The 22,510-nt window shown below is 48.2% G+C and overlaps 1 protein-coding gene across 1 annotated transcript in view; it reads left to right on the top strand.

Moving 5' to 3' along the window:
* The window catches only part of LOC137435088 (unconventional myosin-XVI), a 224,687-nt gene that overhangs the window by 179,205 nt on the left and 22,972 nt on the right, over positions 1–22,510 (top strand). Inside the window, exons 21-23 of the mRNA XM_078784703.1 lie at positions 18,043–18,139; positions 19,337–19,535; positions 22,152–22,357. Of these exons, the coding sequence (XP_078640829.1) occupies positions 18,043–18,139; positions 19,337–19,535; positions 22,152–22,357 (502 nt within the window). The remainder of the gene's footprint in view (positions 1–18,042; positions 18,140–19,336; positions 19,536–22,151; positions 22,358–22,510) is intronic.

The raw sequence follows: 22,510 nt of genomic DNA, 5'->3' as shown, positions 1-22,510 counted from the left end.
AAAACCGCTTCGTGCTGTTGCGAAGATGCAGGACGATGTCGCGATTGTTGTGCTGCTCTCCGACCATGAGAACTGCAACGTCATTGTTGACTGGCCCTCCCCTTCCCTCCCCCTTCCCCCTCCCCCCTCCGTCCTCCCTTCCCCCTCCACCCTACCCTTCTCCGCTCACCCTCCCCCTCCCTTTTCCCCCTCCCCCTCCCTTTTCCCCCTCCCCCCTACCCCTTTCCCCCTTCCCCCCTCCCCCCTCCCCCGTATGACGGTGCAACAGGGGTACCCATAGTGGTACCTTGAGTTTGAATGTAATGTTGTCCGTTGAATTGGAAATTATTCAGTTTGAGTGTCAGTTCTAATAGGCGCATACGGTCTTGAGTAGATGGTATTGGGACTTGTCGTGTATCTAGTGCTTTGCGGCATGCAGACAGGTCTTCTGAATGTGGAATATTAGTGTAGAGGGATGTAACATCTGCTGTGACTAAAATGGTTTGGGAGTTGAAAGGTGAGTATATTCTGTTCAATCCTTGGATGTGGGTCACAAAACTGGTTGTGTCCTTGAGGTATGAGGAGAGATTCATCACGAGAGGACGTAAATGACAGTCAACAAATTTTGATATTAGAACAGTTGAACATGTGCAGCCAGATACGATTGGTCTACCTGGATTGTTTACCTTGTGTATTTTAGGAATAAAATAAAGGTTAGGGCAATGAGGATCTTTCGGAACCAAGCGAGATTTGATGGTTTTATCCACCCGAATAGAATCTACTACCTTTTTAACCTCTTCAAGATGAAAAAGGGTCGGGTCGGATGGGAGCTCTTTGTAAGTATCACTATGTAGTTGACGATTACCTTCTGCAACGTAATCGGTAGCCGACATAATGACAATGGCAGTACCTTTATCTGCTGGCTTTATGACTATCTTTTCATTATTTTGGAGATTGTGAAGTGCTTGTCGTTCTGCCTTTGTAAGATTGTCCTTATGTCTGGAACAATTATATTTTTGTGCCAACTTTTCAATTTCATTGCTCACTTGTTCCATATAGACATGTAGATATGGATTGTCAACACGTGGTGTCCAGGTGCTTTTTGGTTTAGGTAAAGTGAATTGTGGTGTCGGTTTGTGTGATTGTATGCGTGGTTGTTGGTGTTTTTTGTTGTGGTGTTGACGGTGCTGGGTGTACTTTAGCAAAGTGTGCCTTTAATGTCATTCGCCTGCAGAAATCTTTCAAATCCTCTTTCAATTGTAATTGGTCTATTTGTGGAGCGATTGGGCAAAATTTTAAACCCTTAGAGAGCAGGTTTATTTCCGCCTCACTGAGGGAATGATTGGAAAGATTGATGATCCCGAGTTTAGGTAGATCTACAAGTTTGGTTGCAGTAGAAGTTCTATTGTTGTTGGTTTGACTATTTTCAACCTCAGCTGTGTTCATTTCCATGGAGGAACGGTTCTGTATGTAATGATGTCTGCGGTTTGTGTATTGTTTTTTACGATAATGTAGCGGTTACCGCTGGATGCACACAATCGCCTTGCACCGGCCAGAACACGGCCAGACGCGCCTCTCCCGGGCATGCCCGGACTCACTGTTCCCGGGCATGCCCGAACCTCCCGGGCACGCCCGGTCTCGTCTTTCCCGGGCATGCCCGCTCTCGCCTTTCCAGGGCTCGCCCAGAGCGTCCGGGCATGCCCGCTATCGCCTTTCCAGGACTCGCCCAGAGCGTCCGGGCATGCCCGCTATCGCCTTTCCAGGGCTCGTCCAGAGCGCCCGGGCACGCCCAGCCTCGACTTGCCAGGCCGCAGCCAAACACGCCCGGGCAGGTCCAGACTCGCCTTTCCAAGGCTCGCCCTTGACACCCGGGCATGCCCAGTATAGCTTTTGCCGGGCAAACTTCCCGACATAAATGTGTATATATATTGCTGCCCGATAAACGGGCTTGTGAGAATACCTGAGCTGTTTTGTTTCAATAAAGCAACTCGGACGAATTCCGTCTTTGGTCGCGTCAATTCTTTCGACTCGCGTTGGAGCGCAGTTCCTTCATTGGTGACCTACCGACATGGATACGGCAGTGACGCTTAAACTGCCTACCTTCTGGGAGGCTCACGCGGCTGTTTGGTTCGCTCAGGCGGACTCTCAGTTCGCCCTGCGAGGCATCACCGCGGACGACACCCACTTCCACCATGTTGTGGCGGCGCTCGGTTCCGCCACCGCGACCCGCGCCTTGAGCCTCCTCGAGCACCCGCCGGCTGCTGACAAATACGACGCGCTGAAGACACTCCTCCTCGACGCTTTCGCCCTCTCACCGGCAGCACGCGCACGGCGCCTGCTCGCTCTGCCCGAGCTCGGCGACACGCGCCCGTCCGAGCGCATGGACTATATGCTCTCGTTGCTCGGTGAGCACTCTCCGGATTTTCTGTTCCGCGAGCTGTTCCTTCGCCAGCTGCCTCACCCGGTACGCCTCGCCCTGGCTGGCACGTTGATCACGGATTCCCGCGCCCTCGCCAGGGAAGCCGATAAGATCTCCTCGGCGGGCCAGCACATCGGCTCGGTTACCTGGAGCCCGCCGCCGTCCGAGGCGACGCCCACGACACCCGAGCGCCCTGCGCGGTTGGAGGCCGAACTGCCGGTGCAACTGGCGGCCGCCACGCCGCACCGCCCGCTTCCGACACGACGGCCGGGGCCTCCACCTGACCGGGCGTGGTGTTATTACCACGCCAGGTTCGGACACAAGGCTCGGACGTGCCGGCCCCCGTGCACTTTCGGCAGGTCGGGAAACGGCCGGGCCGGCGTTCATTCCCAGCCATGAGCGCCGGCCACTCGGGCAACTTGCTGTTTATTCGGGACAAAGCGTCTGGGCGGCGTTTCCTGTGTGACACCGGCGCCCAACTGAGCGTCATACCCGCCTCCGAGCAGGACAGGCGGGACGCCGTTTGCGTCCCCTCTTTGGTCGCTGCTAATGGCTCGGCCATACGCACTTTCGGCCCACGCGTCGTCACCCTCTGCTTCGGCAGCCAGCGTTTTCAATGGACTTTTGTGACCGCCTGTGTCCCCATGGCTTTGCTGGGCGCCGACTTCCTCTGCGCGCACGGGCTGCTGGTCGACGTCAAACGTCGTCGCCTTGTCAACGCCGAGACCTTCAGCTCCCTGGCGTGCACGATGAGCAGCTCCGCGCCGACCGAACTGGCGTGCGCCCTCCCGGCAGCGAACGAGTTCGCTCGCCTGCTCGCGGAATTCCCGGCCCTCACGCGGCCGACGTTTTCGGCCGTCGCGGTGCGGCACGGGATCGAGCACCACATACCCACTATGGGCCCGCCGGTCTACGCCAGGGCCCGCCGCCTCGACCCGGCCAAGCTCGCCGTGGCGAAGGCCGAGTTCGACGCGTTGGAGCACCTCGGCATCGTGCGGCGCTCCGATAGCACGTGGGCCTCGCCACTGCACATCGTGCCAAAGCCGGGGGGTGGATGGCGCCCGTGTGGCGACTACCGCCGTCTCAACGACGCTACCACCCCCGACAGGTACCCGATCCCGCATATTCAGGACTTTTCCACCCGTTTGGCGGGACGGGGCATCTTTTCGAAAATTGACCTGATACGGGGCTACCACCAGGTACCTGTCCGGGCGGCCGACGTCCCGAAGACGGCCGTCATCATGCTGTTCGGCCTGTTCGAATTTTTGCGGATGCCGTTTGGCCTCAAGAACGCGGCCCAGGCGTTCCAGCGCTTGATGGACGGCGTGCTGCGCGACCTGCCGTTTCTTTTCGTCTATCTGGACGATATCCTCGTCGCCAGCACGTCCCGCGCCGAGCACCTCCTCCACCTCCGAACACTGTTCGGTCGCCTCAGCGAGCACGGCTTAATTGTCAACCCGGTCAAATGCCACTTCGGCGCAACGACCGTTGACTTTTTGGGCCACCGCATCACCAAGACCGGGGCCGTGCCGCTGCCGACCAAGGTCGAGGCCATCACCACGTTCCCGCGTCCCCGTTCCATCAAGGCCCTCCAAGAGTTCCTCGGCATGGTGAATTTTTATCACCGATTCGTGCCCCGCGCTGCTCAGCTCATGCGGCCCCTTTACGAGGCCCTCTGGGGCAAGCCGGCCAAGCATGACATTGTTTGGTCCGCGGCCATGGACGCGGCCTTCGCCAGCGCCAAACGGGCCCTCGCCGACGCAACGCTGCTGGCTCACCCGGTGCTCAACGCGCCCATCGCCCTCACTACGGACGCCTCCAACTACGCGGTGGGCGCCGTCCATGAGCAATGGGTGGACGGGGTTTGGCAGCCACTCGCTTTTTTCAGCCGGCAACTCCGGCCGAACGAGTTAAACTACAGCACGTTCGACCGCGAGCTGCTCGGGCTATTCCTGGCCGTTCGCCATTTCCGACACCTCCTGGAGGGCCGCCCGTTCACGGCTTTCGTCGACCACAAGCCGTTGGTCTACGCAATGGCTAAGGTCACGGAGCCGTGGTCGGCCCGCCAGCAGCGCCACCTCTCCGCCGTGTCGGAGTTCACCACGGACATCCGGCACGTCGCCGGCAAAGACAACGCCGTGGCCGACTGTCTTTCTCGGGCCAGCGCGAACGCGGTCCACCTCGGCGTGGACTTCGCGCTCATGGCGGCCGACCAGACCACCGACGCCTCGGTGCAGGCACTCCGTGCGGCAGACACGGGCCTCCGCCTGGCCGACATTCCCTTCGCGGGCACCGTCCTGCTCTGCGACGTCTCCCAGGGCCAGCCTCGCCCCATCGTGCCCGTTTCCTGGCAGCGCCGCATCTTCGCCTCCATCCACGGCCTTTCTCACCCGGGCCGGAAAGCTTCTCAGAAGCTGGTGTCGGCGCGTTTCGTCTGGCACGGCCTTCGACGAAACATCCGCGACTGGGCCAACGCCTGCACGGCCTGCCAGCGGGTCAAGGTCCACCGCCACACCCAGGCCCCGCTGGCACCTTTCGCCGTGCCTGAACGGCGTTTCGACCACGTCCACGTGGACCTGGTGGGTCCCCTGCCCCCCTCACGGGGGTTCACCCACCTGCTCACCATGGTGGACAGGACCACCAGGTGGCCGGAGGCCGTGCCCCTCGCCTCCACCACCACCGCCGACGTGGCGCAGGCGTTCATCGCCACCTGGGTCGCGCGCTTCGGCGCGACATCTCGTCCGACCGCGGCCCACAGTTCACGTCTGAGCTTTGGGGCGCGGTCGCCCGTTCGTTGGGGGTCACGCTGCACCGCACCACGGCCTACCACCCCCAAGCCAACGGGTTGTGCGAGCGGTTTCACCGCTCCATGAAGGCCGCACTCATGGCCGGCCTTCAGGACGACGGTTGGGCCGACCGGCTGCCGTGGGTCCTTTTGGGCCTTCGCACGGCCCCCAAGGAAGACCTCCAGGCGTCCGCCACCGAGCTCGTCTACGGCCAGCCGCTCCGCGTCCCGGGCGAATTCGTGCCCGACGCTACCAGTCCCTGGTCCGCCGCTCGCCAGCGCTCGGACCTCCAGGAGGCCGCCCGACGATTTGCCCCCGTGCCGACGTCCCGCCACGGTGGCCCCCAGTCCTACGTCCCCCCGGCGCTTCGCACAGCGGAGTACGTCTTTGTGCGTCATGACGCGCACCGGGGGCCACTCCGGCCGCCGTACGACGGGCCCTTCCGGGTCCTGCGACGGGGCGACAAGTCTTTCATCGTCGACTTCGGCGGCTGGCCGGACCGGATTTCTGTGGACCGCCTCAAACCGGCGCACATGGACGTCGACCGACCACCACGGTTGGCCCTTCCTCCGCGGCGAGGCCGCCCCCCGTCCACAGTTCCCCCCGCTCGACCACCCACCACCACGTCGGACCCCTCCCCACGACCCTCCAGGGGTCGCTTCGGCCGGGTCATCCGGACCCCCCTTAAATTGACCCTGCCGGTGCAGGTCGATTCTGGAGGGGCGTGTGTAGCGGTTACCGCTGGATGCACACAATCGCCTTGCACCGGCCAGAACACGGCCAGACGCGCCTCTCCCGGGCATGCCCGGACTCACTGTTCCCGGGCACGCCCGAACCTCCCGGGCACGCCCGGTCTCGTCTTTCCCGGGTATGCCCGCTCTCGCCTTTCCAGGGCTCGCCCAGAGCGTCCGGGCATGCCCGCTATCGCCTTTTCAGGGCTCGCCCAGAGCGTCCGGGCATGCCCGCTATCGCCTTTCCAGGGCTCGCCCAGAGCGTCCGGGCATGCCCGCTATCGCCTTTCCAGGGCTCGTCCAGAGCGCCCGGGCACGCCCAGCCTCGACTTGCCAGGCCGCAGCCAAACACGCCCGGGCAGGTCCAGACTCGCCTTTCCAAGGCTCGCCCTTGACACCCGGGCATGCCCGGTATAGCTTTTGCCGGGCAAACTTCCCGACATAAATGTGTATATATATTGCTGCCCGATAAACGGGCTTGTGAGAATACCTGAGCTGTTTTGTTTCAATAAAGCAACTCGGACGAATTCCGTCTTTGGTCGCGTCAATTCTTTCGACTCGCGTTGGAGCGCAGTTCCTTCAATAATGTCTATTTTTGTGTTTATGCTTAAGTTGGTCAGAAGTGGTTTGAGAAGTGGTTGGAAGTGGTTGGGGTGGTTGGGGTGGTTGAAGATGGAGTGGTTGAAGTGGTTGGAGAAGTGGTTGTAGTGGTTGGTCAGAAGTGGTTGGGAGTGGTGGTTGGAGTTACCTGGTTATTGTTTGCAATGGGTGTATTCTCTTGAGATGGTTTTATATGCTTGCATAACATTTCATCACGTTTAAGTTTCCTTTCCTTAACTTTAACAATGTCGTGTTTAGCAGCCATTAGCTTATCATTGAATGAGCACATTATGTGGTGGTATTGGCCAGGATTCACATTCTGCCACATCTTCTCCTTCTTTTGGCTGATGTTATCATTCAATTTGATTAATTTTATTTTTACTTGTGTTATTACAATCTCCAGTAGTTGTTGAGCAGTGTTCCATAGCAATAGATTCCAACGTGCAGTGATGACGTCATCATTGGTTCGAGTTGCGAAGCAAGATCGTTTTTTAATGAGGAGACCTTTAGGTACGATCCCTCGTTGTTTATATTCGTTTAGGTAAATGAAGTGTAGTTCATGTCTTTGTCTTTTTTGCATCAATTGTTGAAGTTCATTGATCGTGGTGGTCAGGTATACATCGTTGTTGTTGTTGTTGTTGTTGTTGTTGTTGTTGCTGTTGTTGTTTCTAAAGAATGTTGTTGATCGCACCCTCAACCTCCACTAACATCATTTCGACGTGGTCGGACACTCAGGGACCTCTTGGTAAAAGTAAAGCACCCACAGCCCCACAACAAACAAACTAGGATCCCTGGCTTCTATAAATGCACAGCAAAAAAAATTATTATGCACAAGCATTTACTAGAAGGAAACAAATTTTGTAGTTCTAGCACTGGACAAAAATTCCCCATCACCTCCTATATGAACTGCAAATCTACATGGGTCATATACCTAATCACTTGCCAAAAGTGCAACAAACAATATGTTGGAAAAACTGAGAATACACTCTACACACGATTTAATAACACCCGGTCAGAAATCAATAACTTCCACACCAGTCAGGGCAAATCTCTACCTTACACGATACACTTTAATCAACCGGATCACTCTATAAATGACATTCAAATCTCTGCCATTGAATCAATCACAAGTCGATCACACACCACGATTCTGAAACGTGAGTCCTTTTGGATACATAAACTTCGGACAAAAATCCCTCATGGCATAAATTTTGATGATTAAAGCATGTTCCTACATCAACCCAATCAAATTGTTAACCGTAACCCATTCATTCATTCATTCATTCATTCATTCACCCATTCATTCATTCTACCTTTATATGTCATTTATATAAATATATTATATGAATATAAATGGTATATGAATATATGCTTGTGTGTTTATGTATGTATGTATCTCTATATTTGTATATGCACGTGCACCGGAACTGTAACGCAAACGGTAACTGTAAGGTGCGCTTCACTTCCGTTGAACTTGGGGCCGGTGAGTGAGCTTTGGCGTGGCTCTTCCTTTTGTATGCATTTTCTACACATATCACACATCTTACACACATATCACTATACATACTTGACTGATATACATGCCTACTGTTTTTGTAGACTCAGAAGAAGACCTTTGTTGGTCGAAAGCTTGTCAAATTAAAGATCGAAGTCCTGAAGCTACGTCCGTGTCTGATTTAATCTCCCGATTATATATATATATGTATATATATATATGTATATATATATATATGTACTAGACGACCCATGACCCGTTGGGTCAGTCAGTTTGAATAGATATGAGAATAGAACTAAAGCGAACGCTGGACATCATCAGGGAGATTATTTGGGCCAGCAAGCCATAAGGCTCACCTCTCCAGCGTTCTAAATCACTTACCTGTGACACGTGATTTCGGCCCTTATCTCCGATCACGTTTTTTTTTTTTTGTTTGTTTTTTAGAAAAAACACGCGACCCGTGGACTACCACGATTTTGTTGTCAGAGGACACTTCTGATGACGATGTTCTTTGTCGACGATCCTCCATTTACATAAACTCGCACGTTCTCTTTCCTCTTCCCTCGACTGAGCGCCACATACAGCTGACCATGCTGGAAGACCGGTTTCTCCAGGTAGACCAGCACATTCTCCATAGTTTGCCCTTGCGCCTTATGGATCGTCATTGCGAAGCAGGATTGTATGGGGAACTGGCAGCGCTGCAAAGGGATATCCTCAGCTTCCGACAGATTTAGTCGGATCCGAGGGAGCATTACAGTTTTGCCTTCAAACGTTGAACTTATGATCCTCGCAACTATCATATTTCGAAGCATGTCCTCAACAATCATGCGCGTCCCGTTGCAAAGTTTCGGAGGGTCCAAGTTCTGCATCAAAATGATAGGGGATCCTTTTTTGAGCTCGAGGTTGTGCGGCGGCAATCCCGAGACTTCAACGGAATGTAGGAATTCCGTTGGGAAGTGCGTCGCATCAGTACCCTCAGTCACACTGTTGAACGCAGCAAATTAGGGCGGGTCATACTCAGGTGCCAAAATCAATCTGAAGGAAATCCTAACATGAGGGGTGTCTATATTATGTGTTTTTTTATGGGGAATTCAAATATGAGTTTATTTTTTGGATAGGATAACTCTAACCTACATCAATTTGTATTTCTAAATTGCCAATTTTACCCTTTCGAACCCCTTTATAAGATATTAAAAGATATAAGGGAAATCATTCATATTGACACAGCCAAATCAAATGTACATATTTATTAACAGGTGAACTGCATGTATATCACTGGTTACAATTACAAAGATCAATCTCCTTACTTCTTGAACTTTACCAGGTTGCACAAGTCCTGCTTTGACTCATTCTTGGACATCAGCCTCCTGCTGGTCTCCTGAGCCCTGATGCCTCCATCCCTCTTTTCCTGTGAGAAGTACTTTGCAGAAGCCTCAGTCACCATTTTAACAACCCTCTCAATGCTTTGTGTGTGGCAAAGCCAGTTGAGCACCTCCATGGGGGTGTTGATGAAGTTCTTCACCTCCGAGGTGCTTAGGGAGCAGGTGAGAGGTGGCTCTGACACACCTTCCGACCAGCTGATCAAGTTACCAATGCTGGAAGCATCACAGTTGATGTCAGGTGTCTTTCTGGTCCTGACAGAGGAGTCCCCCAGCTGAGTGTCTGGGTCCCCCTCTCCCCTGATGGCCAGGATTCTCTCCACCCCCTCAGTCCTCTCCTGATCCTCAGAGCACAGCAGTGTTTGGAGGATGGCTTCACTGTGGGCATACCAAGCAGATCTTCTCACAGTCGGCATCACAAGGTCCAGCACCTCCTTCCTCTGGGACTTGAGGCAGTCCAGCTGAAACAAGATGTGCCTAGGCCCTTCGATCCAGGAGTGCTTGACTTTCACGTTGAACCAACATGGATAATACACTCCAATGATGAATTCCACAATGAATTGCAGATTCTTCTGGTTCTTTCCTGTCAGTCCATGCTTTGACACCCAGAGCCTGAGAAGTCTGTTCGCTGTGGTGATCCAGCGGCTGTGGTTTACTGGTCCAATCTCCACTAGAGCCAGCCTTGCAGGAAGCACTCCATCCCTGATTGCACAGACAATTTTATAGCCATAGTGTTGATCAGTTGAGAGATCTTCAATGGCCTTGACAGACAGCTTGATCAGTGGAGGGCCAACAAAGATCCGGGTGAAGTTTGGATTGATATCCAAGTCTGTAGCAGAAGCAAGGAGCTTTCCTATTGGCCCGGAAAATGTGTTGTCTGACAGAGTAGGGCCATCAAGGTGAACAATGAGATGGCGCAGGGGAAGTTCACCAGTGTGCAGGTTGCACACGAACCAGACCAGCTTTCTCCACAGGTGCAGCTCCAGCTTCCGCATTACTCCAGCTTTCACACCAGTGTTGACATTTGTTGAGTCTCCTCCAATGGCCCACAAGGTCTTATCAAAACCCCTCTCTTTCAGCCAGGCAAACAGGACCTTAGCAATCTGCTCCGCATGTGACTCCTCTTTAGTTGCTTTCTCTGGGGTAAAGTGGAACAGATAGTAGCTACCAGGCTCACTAACAGTATAGTGTTCTTCCTTGATCTTTGCAGGAAAAGATTGGTCACTGCCCTCAGCTTCCATCATCACATTGGTCAGGTCAATCCACCCATCAAAGAGGATGCAGGAGATCCCCCCCTACTCCCTGCACTTCTCATCAAACTCTTCCCCCAGCTCTGTCATCAACTTCTCCTGTGCTCTATTGACCTTGTTCTTATCAATCACTTTACTTGTATTGTCTTCTGTGATGATTCCTGCATCAATCAGAGCTGCAGTTGCTATCGCTGCAGTTGGCCTCAGCCCTATGCCATACCTTACACTAGCAAGGGCAATGTTTGGAATCTCATCATAGTTTTTCTGGACCTTTGCTGAAGCTGCAGGCTCAGTGTCAGTTTCAGGGAAGAGCTCAACTTCAGTGACAAACTCATCTTCAGCACCACTTCTCTCCAATTCCAGATCCTCATCACCATCTGACAAAAATCTCTCAACATCCTTCCTGGCTGCCTTCTCTGCTGCTGCAGCATTTTCCTCCTTGCTCCTTCTCCTTTTCTCTGCATTCTTTTTATTTTCCTGCCTTTCCAATGTCCTCACCTGTCTCTTGTGCTCTGGCAGATCAGGGCTCCCCATTTGGTGGGGTCCTTTACTTCCAACCTTCTCTTTCTGTCCCTTAATGTAGGCAAGATCTTTCACAGGAATCATTTTCTCTCTGCTGCAGGAACAGTTAATGTGGGCTTGGATCACACAGCCCTCACCGGCCTCACAGCCTCCCCCCTCACAACTGGTAATCTGACACTTGCAAGTCAAAATATCAAATAACTTGTCTAACTTGACAATGAACCTCTCTTTGGCATCAAGTTTGCCCTTCCCAAGAGAAAACTTCACTGCCTGATTCCAGACCTCCTTGAGCTTGGACATGATGGTCACCTTTTCATTGATAACAGGAGGCTTGAAAAGAGCATTAGCTTTGCTCCACTGACAAATCAGACCAGGGTAGATGTCAGACACGAGCTGGTCCACTGGGTAGTTCCTCCTGTCATCTTCACTTTGCTCCCTCAAGTAGATGCCATACCTCAGGATATCCCTCACAGTTGGCAGTTCAGACACCAACAGCTCCTGCCCAGTGCCAACAAGATTACTCAAATGAGAACTTGATTTCATCCTTGTTCTGACTTGAGCCATTTTTAGTAGTTCACACTGAAATAAAAACAATAATACACAGGTAAGTATCCACTACAGACAGATATTAAGGTATTACACAGGTATTACAGAAAACCGTCAAAATATTCACTTCACAGGTCACTATTTTCCTTCACATGTAACTCAGGCTGGCAATAGGTAAGTACACAAATCAATTAACAAATATAATATAAAACAAGGTAATTTACATCTAAAATTATTATCTATTTGTTCCTCAGGTTCCTTATCAAAAACGTACTTACTGGCAATGCCATAAGAAGAGAAGAGAAGACGGATGGATAAGGATTGCCAACCTCCTCAACATCGAGCTTTCAGCAACAAGATGGCTACAACTGCCGTCCCAACAGGAAGTTACCAAAATAAAAGCCCGAACTTCAAAATAAAAAACTTCTCTTTTTTTCCAGAAGAATAGCAATATAATCAAAAATTTAATAATAATCAACTGCAAATTGATGTAGGTTAGGGTTATCAGAATTTTTTTTAAACCTCAGATTTGTGTTCTACACACCAAAATACGTAATATGAACACCCCTCTCGATTGATTTCCAAAAAAAAAAAAGTATGGCCCGCCCTAACGCAGCATACTCCTTGCTAGCACCAGGGAACCTTGTGATGCATCTTGAATTGATGTTTCGCATCATATCGTTGAGGGGCACTAATATAGACCTTGCTGAAAAAACCTCCATCGGATTGGCGAATGATGGATATATGGTATCGATGCACTCATCGAGCCCACTCGCTGTCAGCAGTATATCCTCTGGCAAATCTATCTCATCATCCGCATTTTTCTCGATTCTATCCTCGCCGATGTCGAGCAAAAATCTTGAAAACTGCCCACTTCCGTCGGTCAGTCGCATATTAGTTCTCAAGTGAAACATTCCAAAGCTCTGCCATAAGTAGGACTTCTTTATGCATGCATTCTCAACGTCAGCATCACACCCTCTTTTCACCACGGGCAGAAGTTGACAGAAATCACCACAGCATATCGTCAAGATCCCTCCAAAAGGCTCGTCTTTGTCACATACATCACGCAACGTGCGATCCACAGCCTCGAAACTCTCTCTCCTGATCATAGGACACTCATCCCACACGATGAGTTTTGTACTTCGAAAGAGGTCTGCGATAGTGGAATTTTTATCGATGTTGCATATGCCATCTTCCCTCGGTGTCAGAGGGATTTGGAACCTTGAGTGCGCTGTTCTTCCACCAGGCATGAGGGTAGCAGCTATGCCAGATGAGGCCACCGCAAGGGCAACTTCTCCACTCGCTCTCACTTTAGAGAGAATCAGGTTAATAAGAAACGTCTTCCCTGTGCCTCCAGGCGCGTCAATGAAAATCATTGATGACTGATTCGTGCGGATGCAACCGCACGCAAAGTCATAGACAACTCTCTGCTCATCATTGAGCAGAAGCTGCCTTTCGTCTACGATTCGCTGTTGTTCCTCCATGTCGTATTGGAGTTCTCTCAGTAGGTGAATTGGAGTCGAGTCGGCAAGTGAAATTGTGCAACAGTTCTGTTCAACAATTGCAGTTTCTGCTGCAAATACGATAGAGCCAAGTCGTGATGGCGCTCGTTGATGGCAATATTGGGATCATTTGCAGATCGTCGATGAGCTAGAAGATAATCTTCAGCCATAGCGTCCTTGAAACGTTCCCATAGATCCAATGGATTGTCGACTTCACTTTGTGTGAGGAGCACAACGAACAAATCCCTCATGGGTCTGGGAAGGCGTGTCCTCTCAGCATCCTCCAGAGTCTCGCGCCAGACAGCGTCTCCTTGCAGCAAACCCATTTCTCTGCAAGCGTCTTTGAATGTGGGTAGAATGACATTATCACACATTCTCAGGACTTCGAACGAAGTCGGCCCTCTCACGTGGTGGAGGAGTAGTCGGAAATAGTACAGGTCACCAGTACGCGGCGAAACAGTGTAAACTCGTCCCAATATGTCATCCTCAAACATTCCAGGGTTGCCCTCCACTGGTCTGCCCTGTTTTCTTCGTTGCCATCTCTTCTTGGTCCATGTATAGAATCTCGGAACATCCACGTACAACAGTGTATTAGCGAAATGGTCACGTCTGCAAAGATCCATAAACTGTCAACGTGGTTTTGGCCATATTGGGATTATTTCTTTGTTCACGAACGTTCCCAGCAAAAAATACCTGTTGTTCATTTGGCAGATGTACTCCTAAACGGATAACGGCCGGCTTCCTGTCATGGACTGAGAATCCAAGAATGGAGGCAACAGCCTCTGAAGGTCCAATGTATCTACCCGTCAAGTACTCCGTTATCTCGTCGTTTGTGCGCAGTGCATACGTAGCTTGATCGCTACCTTTCATGGCATACTTAATAACATACTTGATCGACTTTATAGAGCAGCATATTTCAACGTTGATGTGGCAATCAAACGTTTTCAGGAGATAGAGATTATGGGGAACAACCCACTGATTTGTAACAGGTCGTCGTTGCCTCCCTTCTTGGTGCCCTTCAAATCCTCCCATTTCTGGGGATCTTCTATATATGGGGTACGAATCGTCTCCGCACCGTGTGTACGGAGCATATGACCGCGGGTATCTGTGTCTGCATGCTCCATTCTTCCAGCATCCAGTTGCTGTGGAACAATATGGACCATGGATCATGTGCTTCAACACCAGTCTGTGTCCCTCTGGATCTTCATCGGGATCTGGTATTTCAGCTTGTACAAATCGATCATAGTCTTGTGGTCTCGGCTTTGAAGCTTCATCGAGCCACAGCAAACATTGTATGTGAGGGAGACCTCGCTTTTGGTACTCCACACACACAACGTGAGCGATACAGTTCCCGAAGAAGCCTTCTGATCCAGTGAGGTATTTAATGAACACTGTTTTCTTCAACTCGAACACTCGCAATGAGATCCGGTCTGTCGTTCTCACTTTGGTGAGGAAACAGGTTATTGGAGATTTCAGGCCACTTTGGATTACACGTCATAGTGATGAAGTAGGTCGCGTTACCATATTTTCTTACGTACATCATGGCATCTTGACATCGCTCCATCATATACCTCGGCCCCCCTACAAATGTCGATGACAGTAGTACGCGGCGTCCGATGTTGGACAAATCGTCATTGTCATTGAGAGCATCAGTGAAGCCACTGTATGTAGCAGACCTCAGCGATGCCTGGTTCAGTCTTATAAACGCCAATCTTGTGCCTTCCATTTTGGCTGCCATATCAACAAGATACTGCTGGAACAGACGCCCCCCTCTGAGGAGGTAGTTGAACTCATCCTCGTGGTTCATTATTCGGTAGGAGTCGTATTTCATGGCAGTCAATCTCCTGCCATTGGTCATGTTCATTTCGGGCTGCCATCCGTCATCTCCGAATGGGAAGAAGAGAACATACTGGAGTGTGTCGTAAGAACGGTGCAACTCAGAAATACTTTGCAGCGCTCCTCCTCTTGCTTTCAATACAATGTGACGCACTGTAGCTTGAGGATCGACAGTATTCTTCACAACGACACCCACTTCATCAGCGATTTGACCATTGAACCTCCTCTCATGTTCACCAGCTGGTCTCCTGTTGGGATCAATAAGAACGAACGCCTCTGGCAAATTGCCTATTTCCTCGCGTGCCATGCGGAACGAGTGAACGTAAGGATTCACTTGTCTCAGCACGGTCTCTAATGCTCCAACTATATCACGGTGAATACCAGCATTGGTGAGTATCCGCATCCTCAACTGTACGCTGTCATGTGGATCTAAGAAATAAATTTGGAGGAATTTCGGTTGTTCATCCGCATTTGGCAAGAAGGAACCGATACGATGATGTATTTGACCCTGAATTATGACCGATGGGCTCCATGCACCGTGCCGAGGAGAAACTTGGCTTCCTCCAAATGATGTCATTTGAAATAGACAGTTGTATTGTCTGATGTTCCTGCGGAATTCGTTCGCTGTGGGTCCATCGCCGGCAAACAGATTGTGTAATTGATGCGGTAAAGGTCCCAGATTTCCCAAGGACACCTTTCCATTCGTGCAGCAAAAATGAGCTGTTTCACCTTGGAAAAGAAGCGCTCTACAATGTGGACAAATCTTGTCCATCGCACCGACGTCAGCAGAAGTGAAATTTCTTGCATTCTGCGCGTTTCTCTGCCTTGTCTCAAGAACTTCCCTTATCCTATCTCTTTCTCGCTGCTCCTGAAGACGCTGTGCCGTCTCCTCTGCAGATTCCACATCTCTCCTCATACGATCTCTTTCTTGCTGCTCTTGATGGTGCTGTGACGTCTCCTCTGCAGATTCTGCATCCCTTCGCAAGCTGACTCTCTCTCGTTCCTCCTGAAGACGCTGCGCTCTCACCTCCTCCGTCTCAGCACTCCTTCTCATCCTTGCCCTTTGTCTTTGCAGCTGAAGGCGCTGTGACCTTTGCTCAGGCCTTTCAGCATGTCGTCTCTTCCTTTGGCTTTCTCATTGCTGCTGAAGACGTCGTGATCTCCCATCGTCTGTTTCAGCACCCCTCGGAGATACTGCTTCCGCACGAGAACTTGAAGGAATGTTGCTATTCGCGTCCATAGACGTGAGGTGTGATTCGTTGTCCGCGTCCGTAGCGCCGTCGGAGGGTTGATACGACATTCTTCCTGCAAATAGTATTGTGTTTGTGCTATCGTTTTGCCGATCATCAAATGACAAATAAATTACATTGTGAAAATTAAAGATTTCAAATAAACCTATTTAAAGTGTATGCGCATATAAATAATAAAAAAAATCGAAGAAATATCTCTCGGTAATTTCCTGAAACATATTTTACTTCCGGGTAATAATGTTGAATGAAATAACGAAGATATATACTGTATGCCTGTTATTTTAGGCGGTGTATTTTCGTATATCAACGTGGCGCGATTTTTAAAATATATCTCTGCAATTTCCCGTGTGTGCGTGAATGTTCTCAATTATTTCTTTTACCGAGTCTAAAACCATCGATAAAAATGAAATCAGATGGAAGCGGTAATAATAAAAAAAATCGAAGAAATATCTCTCGGTAATTTCCTGAAACATATTTTTGCCGATCATCAAATGACAAATAAATTACATTGTGAAAATTAAAGATTTCAAATAAACCTATTTAAAGTGTATGCGCATATAAATAATTTTAAAAATCGAAGAAATATCTCTCGGTAATTTCCTGAAACATATTTTACTTCCGGGTAATAATGTTGAATGAAATAACGAAGATATATACTGTATGCCTGTTATTTTAGGCGGTGTATTTTCGTATATCAACGTGGCGCGATTTTCTTCCCGTTTTTTTTCAACCGAGTCTAAAACTATGTTAGCGACTGTGAAAAATGAAATGATATATCGAATTTGATTTGAAATAAAGCTGGGAGAGAGAGCAAGACACCACGGGCCTACAAAACAGGCCTCAAAGCTATGCGAGTTAATAAAATGGTGGATATTACTACTCTCTCAAAGGGGTAAGCCACGCCCCCGGACCGATCGAATGTTACACACAAACACGCAAGATTTCAATTTTATAATTATATAGATATAGATAGATAGATACCTTGCAACCTTGCAAGAACACGACCACGACAGTGTAACTGCAGAAATATCCTGCCATTTCCCTGCAGGATGACATGGCCATCATCCATTCTTTAAATATCCTCCTCAACGGTGGAAGTCTGACTTTAAAAATGCACACAACATCATAAATTGCGATTTTTATAGCTCAAAGTTTCATCTCTTTCCTTTTCTTATTTATTTGCTTGTTCAAGCAGAATGGTGCAGATGTAGTGAAACTGCCTCTGCACTGTCTCGACTGTGTTCCATTCTTGACCTAACTATAAACTGTTAAATTGGTATTTTCTGGGTAGGGGGTTACATCCTAATGCAGCGTCCCTTGGATGGACATTAAGCTGAGTGTCCCGCCTGCAAGTATAAGCTGGAGGACATTAAGGATCCCATCGTGTCGTTCGTGAAGAGTAGATGAGTTATTACTGGCACTCTGAAAAAAATTCCCAATTCCTGCCACCTTCAGTTAAATATCAGGAATGGATAGCTGTTTCATTAAAGATTTGGCCCAATGTGCCTCCTGAAGCCAACCCCACTAGAAGGTAGGATGAATTGGGCCCATTAAATAAGTAGTAGTAGTAGTTGTTGTTGTTGTTGTTGTTGTTGTTCCTTGTAAAATGCTTTGAGATTTTACATCGCAGTGGATGGTTTAAGCTGATAGTGAGTTGTGTTGGAATAAAGTGCCAAGCTTGAAAATTGACAACAGTGGTTGGCTTGTTTACCTGATCTATTGTTTCACTTCTGTTTTCATTCCTCAGATGGGACCAAACCGTGTTCTGCTGAAGCCCTGGCATGGGGACCAGTTGGTGGAAATTTGCCAGCAACTTCATCGCAGGGTTGTAATTTGCCAAAAAGGTGCTGCCCTAACATGCGGATCCCTCACAACCATTGTTGCCCCATGGATTATTTTTTTCGCCAAGCTTTCGTGCATATTTAACAAGAAGAAAAAGACATAAAATGTCATAGCCCCCTTGGTTTTAGTAATTTTGTTGTATGGAGTTAAATGCCGTCAGTCAGCCATATTTGTTCAGATTACAAAACAAAATCTTCTGCATACGTATACTCTCATGTATTATTGTCTTTGTGCCAAACTTGAATTTAATCGGTTCATGAATGTCCAGAAATTGTTGGGGACACATTTAAAGAACAAATTGGCCACCATTAAAGAACAAAATGGCCGCCAGTCGGCCATCTTGAATCTTATCCCGAAAAAATGACACGCATATATATATCCCATCATTCATTTTCTGTGTGCCAAGTTTAAACAAGATTGGTAAATGCATGTCCGAGAAATCGTTGAGGACGTTGTCAATATCGGTTTTTTTACAGCTAAAATGGCCGCCAGTCTACCAGTCGGCCATCTTTGATCACATCACAAAAGAAAGTGAAGTGCATGTGTATGCCATTATGTATATGTGCTTTTGCCATGTTTGGACAAAATTGATCCATGCATATTTCAAGAAATGGTTGAGGACACGTTTAAGTAACAAAATGGCCGACAGTCGGCCCTCTGGGATCTGATCTCGAAAGAAAATGATGTGCATATGTGAGGCATCATTCATTAATCTGTGTGCCAAGTTTGAATAAGATCGGTCAATTCATGTTCAGGAAATGGTTGAGGACATGTTCAATATCGGGTTTCTTTACAACTAAAATGGCCGCCAGTCGACCACCTATGAGGGCATTGCGAAAGAAAATGATGCGCATATGTATACCATCATGTATTGTCTTTGTACCAACTATGAACAAAATTGGTCCATACATCTCCGAGATATGGTTGCAGAGGCACGGACTGAGGAGATCCAATGCATAAGCCCCCATTTCGGACTAAGTCCAATGGGGGCTAATAAAGCTGCCCATCTTATACATTGTACATGATGCCCTACTTATACTGAATTTGCATTTTATACCGATACACACGACACGATACTGTGAAGGTATTTTTGGATTTGTTTGTGCCCATATGAGACCTATTCAATCAATATCTTTCAATTTGCCATGTTGTTTATACCTAATTCGAAAACCTGTCTATTTACAATTCCCAAATAACAGCTGTGCGTCATTTCCTGGCCCACCAACGGTTACATCACCGGCTGAGATTGCGCCGACGACAGGTGTCGTTGGTGGAGGCCTTTCTGGGTGGCTTGCAAGCCGCAGGGCTAAGGGTCTACAATGCTGTGGCCATACAGAATGCCACAGATGCTGCGAGGGGTCGCCACGCTCTGACATGGCGCACATCTGCACCTCGCCAGTAGGTTTTCATTGCTCTTGATTTTGATGATGATGATGTCTTTTTCACCTCTGGTAGATAAAGCTTGCTCTCCCTTGAAAACCGTACATTGTGTATCTGTATTGTTCATGCTGATCTTATTTGCGTGGCAAGACGTTCCATTCCCTGGGCTACATGCTCCAACTGTCGTCATTGTAGTTAATTTGCCGTATTGAGTGTAGGTCCGCTGTATTGTAAGCCATGTTCAATGATTGTTGTGGAATCAAACTCAGATCTCTTGCAAGAAATGAGGTTTTATTGAACTATTTCTCATACCATTCCTACAACACAAGAATACAAATTATTAGTTACATAAAAGGCAATCAAAGCATACATCTCTTTCTAGTTCCTTGCAAGCAAGCACTAACGTACCTGTTAAATCTCAGTAGTCTACAGCGCTGGGATACAGTATGCCACCCCTCACAGACCGAATGGACCCAGTTTATATAAGCTCCCTCATGGTCATCCCTTCACGCGGATCATCTCTTCACTCAGCCCGAGACATTACGACATATTTCACCACAATGATAAATGAAATGTACATTTCTGTTCACATACAAGACAGGTAATTTTGCAGTTCACATTGACTTGGAAGTTGAGGTTTCAGATTAACGTTGTGAAACACAATTCAAATTAAGTCAATCCACATTATTAGGATCGGTTGTGAAAGCTGAATAAGTTCCCTGTCTGCTGTAGTATGGGAAATGTCTGCATATTCCAGAGCTTACCAGTGTTCACTGCACAATGTAGGTTTGAAAAAACTTGTTATTGAAGAGAAAAGTTTTCCAGGGACTTAGAAGCTCAATTAAAACCTGATGAGGCCGAGGTTGCATATAAATTTACTTAATGTCGAGAATTTGCCAAACGTTTTGGTTAAAAATATGTTGTGGAAACGCTTAAGGCTTAAGCCCTGTACTAGAGATATACAGTGGCGTGTATTAGATTTTGCTTTAAAGGATCAAATGGCTCACCTCTGGGTTTTCTGGTCCTGACTCCGATCATCAGGAGAGTGGAATTTTCAAAAAGGAAATTCAAGCACGCACATTATTGTGAAGCATGCCACCGTTGGAATAATTGTTAACAAAGCCGGCTGTCTTTTCTGCAATCATGTGGACATAAAAACTTCATTGTATCTTTAAATAAGATTATAGATCTTTTGTACCATGCCCATATAAGAGGATTTGTTCACGTTCAATATATTAGTTAGCCCATCCCCTGCACATCAAGCAGGAGACGGGGTTTTGTAATCACTTGTGTGTGTGTGTGTGTGTGTGTGTGTGTGTGTGTGTGTGTGTGTGTGTGTGTGTGTGTGTGTGTGTGTGTGTGTCCCCGTGTGTCCGGGCAGTAACCTATTTTACCATTTGACTTTTGTCATCAAATTTTCACCAAAGCCTTATGAGAATATGGAGAAGGCAAATTAAAGGTCAAAGGTCAGTGTCACATAAAATTGTCAATTTCATCCGATTGACCTGACAATTTAAGAATTTACATATTGGGTCACTGAATTGGTTCACCAATCAAAAGCTACAAACTGATTCTTTTGTTTTGTTCTAGATCAAAAGGTCAAGGTTGTGTAAAATTGCCAATTTTCACCTGATTAACCTGAATTTTTAAGAATTTCCAATTCACAGAAGTGGTTCACCAATCAAAAGATGATTTTTTTTTTTTTAGATCTAAAGCTCAAAGGTCAAGCCTGCATAAAATCATAAATTTTACTTTTGTATTTTTAAAAACTGTTTTCGTTATTTTGAGCATACGGAAGAAGAAGAAGAAGAAGAAGAAGAAGAAGTAGAAGAAAAAAAGTAGTCGTCTAAATACAAACGGACGCGGACGGGCTTTGCATTTTCAGATGCTTTCTAGTTTGGAAAATGGGATGCAGATGTTGTCCAATTAGTAGTGTTAGTTATTAAGTAATCTGAGGAAAGAAATCGTCTGTTTAGCATTAAAGGTATTAATTGATCATTATGATATGACCTCATGAAAAATTCTGTATGTTGTATGGTATTTGTTTCGCCATGTATGGATTGTACCGGGATGCATGAGAACAAGAGACTGTAGAGAAGCAAAAAAAAGTAGCTGGAAGCCAGAAGTGGCAGCCAATCATTCTCTTTGAATGGCTGAATATCCTCGACGAAAGGATAACATTACATTGTGTCAATCTGCTATGAATCAGGTTCAATAGGGATTAATTTGAAGCAAATTTGATACACTGCTGTAGATGTGACACAAAGACACTGCTCTTGTTTGCTGGCAATCCAATATTTACAATTCTTTGCTGAGTTGTGGCAGTTGTGTTGACATGGGGAATCCCAATGTCGGTTTGTTTTATGCTGGGAAACGAGCAAATGAACATGTGACAGCAGCTAGGCCTTTCAGTTCAAAGTTCAATATTTAATAGAGAATCTCCTCCACACCTCTTCCATCATTTCCGTTTTCCTCTCCCCTCCCCCCCCGCCCCCCCCCCCCCCCCCCCCCCCCCCACGATTGCTATGCATTCACTCTTATTCTAGTAATTAAATAGCACAATTTATTTCACCTATCTCACAATACCAACGGGTTACCTGTTGTTTGTCATCTGTCTCCTGCTCCTCACCTCAGTGGACTGTCCAGGGAGGCCAAGGCCTATGAACTGGCTGGTGAAAGGTACACACACTGCTGTTGCCAACCGACTAGTGGGCTAGCCCCATCTCCTCGCCGACCACCACCCCCAAAGCCCAAGCGCAACCCAACCACAAGACTGAGCCGCTCATATGAAGGGGGTTACCGTCCATCATCCGGTCACACAACCACGGGAGATGGTGCAGGTTTGTTGTGATGCGTCACTTTAAAATATCGATACACAACAACAACAACAACAGGCATTTTAAGGCCATTTTCCCTGCTCGAGCGGGGGTTTGCCACTTTAAAATATTGATACACAATAACAACAACAACAACAGGCATTTAAAGGCCATTTT

This window comes from Myxine glutinosa, chromosome 9 (assembly GCF_964187855.1).
Source record: "Myxine glutinosa chromosome 9, kmMyxGlut1.1, whole genome shotgun sequence".
In the NCBI taxonomy this organism is placed as follows: Eukaryota; Metazoa; Chordata; class Myxini; order Myxiniformes; family Myxinidae; genus Myxine; species Myxine glutinosa.
Note: the sequence above shows the minus strand (reverse complement) of the source record. Positions and strands in the feature narration are given on the sequence as shown.